This window comes from Penaeus japonicus, unplaced genomic scaffold (genome assembly GCF_977035675.1).
Source record: "Penaeus japonicus unplaced genomic scaffold, GWHDUDI00000001_assembly GWHDUDI00000009, whole genome shotgun sequence".
Lineage (NCBI taxonomy): Eukaryota > Metazoa > Arthropoda > Malacostraca > Decapoda > Penaeidae > Penaeus > Penaeus japonicus.
The window spans coordinates 4,712,149-4,719,608 of record NW_028234411.1 but is presented as its reverse complement, the minus strand read 5'-3'; the positions used below and the strand labels follow the sequence as shown (position 1 = coordinate 4,719,608).

General features: G+C 38.7%; 1 protein-coding gene and 1 long non-coding RNA gene across 2 annotated transcripts in view; both read left to right on the top strand.

Moving 5' to 3' along the window:
• The first annotated feature begins 711 nt into the window (after nucleotides 1-711).
• Nucleotides 712-4,659, top strand: LOC147471227 (uncharacterized). Its single transcript, XR_015191259.1, has 3 exons — nucleotides 712-1,206; nucleotides 4,093-4,143; nucleotides 4,576-4,659. It is a non-coding gene; the product is annotated as an uncharacterized LOC147471227 (long non-coding RNA).
• Nucleotides 4,660-5,539: 880 nt separating this feature from the next.
• Nucleotides 5,540-7,460, top strand: part of LOC122247520 (uncharacterized) — a 15,114-nt gene continuing 13,193 nt past the window's right edge. The window contains exons 1-4 of the mRNA XM_086540168.1: nucleotides 5,540-5,687; nucleotides 5,943-6,121; nucleotides 6,267-6,375; nucleotides 6,839-6,966. Of these exons, the coding sequence (XP_086396294.1) occupies nucleotides 5,540-5,687; nucleotides 5,943-6,121; nucleotides 6,267-6,375; nucleotides 6,839-6,966 (564 nt within the window). The remainder of the gene's footprint in view (nucleotides 5,688-5,942; nucleotides 6,122-6,266; nucleotides 6,376-6,838; nucleotides 6,967-7,460) is intronic.

Genomic DNA, 7,460 nt, shown 5'->3' with positions numbered 1-7,460 from the left:
CATAATCCATAATAATAAAGCATTAGACTCTGAAAGTAAACACAGACAATTATTTTTTCCTTGAAGTAAAAAAAAAAAAATAATAATAAATAAATAAATAATAAAATAAAATAACAATTTTATTATAGAAATGACATTCGGTTCCTTAGTTCATATAAAAAATCTCATAATGGACTGCACCATAACCTCGACACTCAAAACTGTATATTAGTAAACTATGGTGTTAAATTACACTATGTAATGGTAACTGGACAAATACAGTGAATCATTAACATTATTGTAATTATCATCATTACTATCATTGTTATAATTAAATTGGACATTGGATATAACACTAAATTCCTTCGCTTGAAATTAATGGAAAGATTCAGAAAACACTACACCTGTCTTGATGATAATGATGATAATAATGATAATAATGTTCCTCATAATAATGTTAATGATGATAATAATGATGCTAATAATAATGACGACGATGATGATAATAATGTTAATAACAACCATGGTGATAATAACAACAACGATAATAATGATGATAGCAATAGTGATGATAATAATGATAATGATAATCATCATAATTTTAATGGTGATTGGCATAGTCATAATAATAAAAATGTTCATAACAAAGATGATAACAATCTTGATAATAACACTGATAATGATAAGATTGTTAATGATTAAATCAAAAACATTAGCAAAGATACAAAGTCCAGTGAAAAATCAGGTCATAGAGGATAATGATAAATAAATCCCTAATTGGCAACCACAGGTACAGTACCAAGCAAGCACCCTGATTTTTAGCTCCGCCCCCAGTCTCCTTTCGGTCAAAGTGGGGGCTGGGAGTGTGTTTTTCCTTCTCTGTAAATAGAGAAATAGTGAGCCGGTACTGCATATGCAACAGCTTACTTGCTCCATATATGTGCCGCATGCATGCTGTCTAAACCTGCTTGCAATATCGCATGGAAAAACAAACAAAAACAAAAAAACAACGCTATTTTTTTGTTTTTCTCTCACGAGTGTCTGATCGAAAGAAATTCTTTCAAAATTCAGCCAAAGTCAACGGCGTGATGGGTACAGCGAGGGTATCATTATGTTGCACGTGCATCCTCGCTATTTTTGCGTTGATACCCATCAACCAAAGCCGAGGAAGTTCCCTAGGTCCTCTTGCAACAGAGGGCTTATTGACGCCATGGAGGAAGTTGATTGGTGAGTGCACAGTATGGGTTGAATGCAGATACGTCCATCCTTCTTAAGCACGTACCGGTGGGCGAGTGGGCGGAGGAGGAGGAGGAGGAGGAGAGAGAGAGAGAGAGAGAGAGAGAGAGAGAGAGAGAGAGAGAGAGAGAGAGAGAGAGAGAGAGAGAGAGAGAGAGAGAGAGAGAGAGAGAGAGAGAGAGAGAATGAGAGAGAGAGAGAGAGAGAGAGAGAGAGAGAGAGAGAGAGAGAGAAGAGAGAGAGAGAGAGAGAGAGAGAGAGAGAGAGAGAGAGAGAGAGAGAGAGAGTGAGTGAGAGAGAGGGAGAGGGAAGAGAGGAAGGGAACGAGGAGGTAAATAGACATTTGGTTTGAGTCGCCATGGTGCTAGCTGACTTTTCCGTCACTCTAGTTCTTGATTCACATCAGAATAACCACTTGTCTCAATAAATTTGTCGAAGTCAAAGTCGGGATATTTATCAGGAATTTATTGAGAAATAAAAAATAACGCCCTAACAGCTACGCCCACTAGAAATTATGGCAAATGAATTAGTAGGACAGCAGTTTCCGTGCTAACGCTTGCGAAGTAATTTTACACCTGACTGGAAAAAATGGAAATGTGTGTACGTGAGTGAGTGTGTAAGTGTGTGTGTGTGTGTGTGTGTGTGTGTGAGAGAGAGAGAGAGAGAGAGAGAGAGAGAGAGAGAGAGAGAAAGAGAAAGAAAAAGAAAAAGAAAAAGAAAAAGAAAGAGAAATGAGAAACGGCTTTTCCTTTTACATAAATAGTTTATTGCAAAATAAATTGAAATATGTATAATAGGTATACTATAATGACACACCTATCACAGCTAACAATTTAGGAAATGTTCTTTTTAATCTAGAAATGACTGAGGTTAGTGATACCTTTAATATCATGAAAGTGAGTAGTTTCCAGGTCATGGGTCCACATAATAGTATTTGATGTGTCCCTCTTATATTGTGTGATCTCTTGACATAGTAAATTTACTTGTGTTCGAACACCTGATGTGTTTCCCACAGTTTGCAAGGGCAGTTTCCATTGTGGGTAATTCCCATGAATGATTTTATGAATGAAAACACATGTATCATAACGTATTTGACTTGGACTTTTGACCCTTTTAATCTAGGAATATGTGGGGGTGATGCGGCCGACCTTACTAAAAACATTATATATTGAAACTCTGGCAGGAATGATTTGCAATGCCTGTGCTTTTTGCATCAAGGTTTTGTTAGTTGAGCCCCAAACATTTAAGCAATAGTGAATGATGCACATAGCTGGTTTCTGTAGGGATTTGATTTTTTATATGATTAAGATATATTAGTTTACCCATTCCCTTCCTGTATATGTTGTCAACATGAGCTTCAAATGTCATATATCTATCTAAGTTTACTTCTAGATTTTTTACTGAAGTTAAATTTAGCGGCCTTCGAATTCTATGGTTGTGTCTATGGGAATTTTAACTAAATTTTGCCGACTAGCTATGAAGATACAATGTGCTTTTTGTGGATTTATTTTGTAGCTATTGATGTCAGAATATATATTTGCTTGAATTAAAGTGTTGAGTGTTTCTTATCAATGCATACAAGCTGTTAACGGAGTCACTATGAAGAAACTGTGAGTCAGCGTTTTGAACTAGGAGGCAGTTATGAGCCATGATTGATAAATCATTTATGAAAATTGTGAATAGAATTGCAATTCGTATAATTATTTGTGTGTTGTTTGTTGTTAGATACGGATGTCTTAACAATTTTCCATGTTTTAAGTTTTGTATGTTCAGCGAATTTATCTCTGAAATTAGTCCTTACGGATTGAATTCATGATTTAACATTTTTCCTTTTCATTCTGGGTATCTACATTGTCTGTCGATAAAATATCTAATAGATTTATTTCTTTGGATAGGATTAGTTCGCAGAAGGACTTAGAGTCATAGTGATTAAAGTCACGAAAAGTTTTTTTTTTTATGATAAGTTCATGGTAAGCAACATGACACGGACTGACGTCTGTACAGAAAATGATGTCTATCTATTCTCTTTAATCACATCTAATACAGACGAGGTGTTTTCTGTGATCCTTGTAGGTTTGTTAAGCAATTGTTATAATTTATTTTTCTTATTTATACCAATCAATTTAGCATTTGATTTGCTTAAATCATCATTTAAGTCACCTAAGATATAAATATAATTTTAATGACATTTTTCTAAAAACCTTTTCAGAGAGAGAGAGAGTGAGAAAGAGAGAGAGAGAGAGAGCGAGAGAGAGGGAGAGAGAGGGAGAGAGAGAGAGAGAGGGAGGGAGGGAGGGAGGGAGAGAGAGAGAGAGACAGAGATAGATAGAGAGAGGGAGGGAGGGAGGGAGAGTGAGAGAGAGAGACAGAGATAGATAGATAGATAGAGAGAGAGAGAGAGCAAGAGAAAGATAGAGATAGAGATAGAGAGAGAGAGTGAGTTTCTTGACATAAAGTTTTACATCAGAGGGAGCCAGTAGCATACTAACAGCCCTTTCAAACAGTCCAATTGTGTTATCACAAAAGAAATTAAGCAAATGAAAAGTGTCTGTCAGTAGAGTATTCTGTAATGGACAAGTGTAAAGTACATACACAGCACACACTATTACATTTACCTTCACACAACTATTCCCAAAGATCTTTCTAGATTAGGAATGTTGATTAGGAATTTACTTTCTAGATTAGGAATGTACTTACCTGATGCCAGGGCTCTGTGCTTCACTTGTAAACTGTTCATACTGCTCTAAGAACGCCTAAATTTACCATTATATAGTAAATCCTCTTAACATATGCATTGGCCCTTTCACCACTTCGCAACCCATCTAATAAAGGATCAAGATGCATTATTTTTGATGTTGTTATTGTTATTGTTTCCAGAAACGAAGGGGTTTCGTCCTGTTAACCTAACAGCGGTGGAAATTCTGGAAGGTAAAAACACGTTTTTAAAATTTCTCTCAAGTTCTTTGCGTTACACACATACACATGCGTATGCACATGCACACACACACACACACACACACACACATATATATACTTATTACATATTCATACACACACTCACACACATACACCCACCCCCATATAAATATATATATATATATATATATATATATATATATATAAATAAATATATATATATACATATATACATATATACAGTACATACACACATACACACACACATATATATGTATATATATATATATATATATATATATATATATATATATATATATATATTGTATATATATATAATCTTTTTTAGAGGGGGGTGGACTTAATGTATATAATTTCCACTCGTTCATTATCAATTAATCATCGCAATGATCTCGCCCGTGCCTCGTGTTCTCTTCTTTCCAGAGTTGAAGTTCGAAAAACACTTCGAAATACGAGTCGTTGTAAACAAAAGGGAGATCAAAGTCTACAGGAACGACATAATGGTACGTTGGAAGTCATTTCATATCGTTACTATTAATAAACTAATTATTTTCATTGTCATAACAAAAAGGATAATAGTGATGACATTGATGATGATGGTTATAATAGTGAGGATGGTGGTCATAGGATTATGGTGATAGTGATGCTAATAGTGATGATAATAATGGTAATGATGCTAATAGTGATGATAATGATGCTAAAAGTGAGGATGATAATGGTAATGATGCTAACAGTGATGATAATGATGCTAAAAGTGATGATAATAATGGTAATGATGCTAATAGTGATGATAATGATAATGATGCTAAAAGTGAGGATAATAATGATAATGATACTAATAGTGATGAAGATGATAATGAAAAATTATAATGATCATAATGATAGTGGTAGTAAGGAATTTAATAATGATGACAGGAATTTTGATAATGTTAATGATAATGATAGAACTGATAAAGATTGTGATAATGATGATAATGGTGATAATAATAATGATAATGGTAATAATAATGTTGATGATAGTAAGTATAATGATAAGGCTAAATGAAATAATGATAATGATGATAATGATAACTAATAATAGTAATAGGAATAATGATTATGATAGTGATGGCAAAAATGATGAAAGGAATGCTAGTAAGAATAATGATGATGATAATGATTATTAGTATTATTATGATAATAATGATGATAATGACAGTAATATAAAGGATAATGTTAATCATATTATCAATGATGACTATAACAATAATGGTGAGTATAATTCATATATATGTATACGCATACACACTTATTATATATATACACCTCATATCTATCTATCTATCTATCTATCTAGGCATACGAGAAGACCGGGGTGTTCAACGGCTACTTCGTCAGTCACGCCGGCATGCACGTGGTGGTGCTGCACCCTACCGGCGGCCACGTGAAGCTCGCCAGGCAGTTCCTGACGCACCAGCCGGCCGAAGACAGGAACCTGGCGGCGTGTCTCGAGTCCCTCATGCCAGGGAACATCCTCGTTGTGGCTGCAGTGGTGGGTTGAATTCTCTCTCTCTCTCTCTCTCTCTCTCTCTCTCTCTCTCTCTCTCTCATGCCGGGGAACATCCTCGTTGTGGCTGCAGTGGTGGGTTGAATTCTCTCTCTCTCTCTCTCTCTCTCTCTCTCTCTCTCTCTCTCTCTCTCTCTCTCTCTCTCTCTCTCTCTCAAAGTTATCCCTACGACGACGCGGCTCATGTTCCTGGGCCCCCTGACAGCCCACTCTCTTTTCACACCCAACGCGCGTGTCCTTCCAGCCCCGACGCGGTCATGTTCCTGCCCCGACGCCGTGGCCCTCCTGGAGGAGATGGGCGCCTCCAGGATCCGCCATCTCGCCAGACACGAGACCTGGGTCATGGTGGCACACACGCCCACACGCCCGTACACGCCGCCACGATTCTACCCGATACGCAAATCCAACGTCACCCAACCGGCGGTATGTCGAACAGCAGTGTATACGTTTGACCTTCTTACTGAATGCAATCATTACGAGAATATATAGACACTTAAAAAACAATCAAACACTAAAGAAATATACATATATACATTGTCATGACACACGTCCCTCTGTCTCCACGCAGGCGCCCCTGGGGAGGGTTTGGGGCGAGAGCTTGTCCGTTCGTCGACTGCTCGTTAAGAACGGGACCGCCTCTTCCGTCGACATGACGACCTATGTCCCCAAGTTCGAAGGTGGGTTGTGGTTTCTAAGGTCCTGTTGGTCGCTCGTGATGGTATTAATTGTGGGCGTGGCTCTATCGTCTACGCAATGACTGTTGTTACTGTCCTTATGTCTTTAATGCTGGCATTATCTTTATCGTTGTTGTTGTTCTTGTTATCATTACCTTAATTATTATTCTTGATATTGTTATAACTTTCTTCCTTTGTTTCCTCCTCTCCTCCATTCCTCCTCCTCTTCCTCTCTCTCTCTCTCTCCACTCCTCTCTCTCTCGGGCATTCTCCTTCGTTTCTCTCTCTCTCTCCTCTCTCTTCCTCTCTCCTCTCTCCTCCTCCTCTCTTTCCCTCCTCCTCCCCTCCCCTTCCTCCACCTCCTTCTTCCCTCCCCTCCTCCTCCATTTGCCTTTCCCCTCATCATCCTCCTCCTCTTCCTCCCGCTCGTCATTAATAAGAAATAATCCATAACATCCATATCGAGCTACCAAGTGCGCGTGGCACCGGCACGCCGCCATGAAGGAGCAGCGCCAGTTCTGTGACACATACGAGGGGTACATTCGCCTGTGCAAGTGCCATGACCCTGTGACCCCCTCGCTCAGGCACTCTGCCGTAAGTCTCACGAGTTCGAGTTGGTATGTGGAGTTTGAGTCTGACAAGCTGTATTCTTGAAATAGATTCAGTTGGTGTATTTAATTTCTGCTCTCTCTCTCTCTGTTTTTTATGTCTGTCTGCTTACGTCTCTCTCTCTCTCTCTCTCTCTCTCTCTCTCTCTCTCTCTCTCTCCCTCCTCCGGCCCTCTCCATTCATCATCCTCTCTCCTCTACTCGCTCTCACTCTCTCTCTCTTCCTCTCTCTTCATCTCCTCACCCATCCTCGTCTCCTCTCAATCCTCTTCTCCCTCTCATTCTCTCCTCCTCTCTCTCTCTCACTCTCCTCATATCCTCTCCTCTCGTCTCTCGCTCTTCCCGCGTCTCCTTCTCTCTCCATCTCTCATCTATTCTCTCCTTTCATCCTCTCCTCTCCTCTCTTCGCGTCTCTCTCGCGTCTCTATCTCCCATACCTCCCCAGTACACACAATCAGATTAGAGACGAAAAATCCAAAA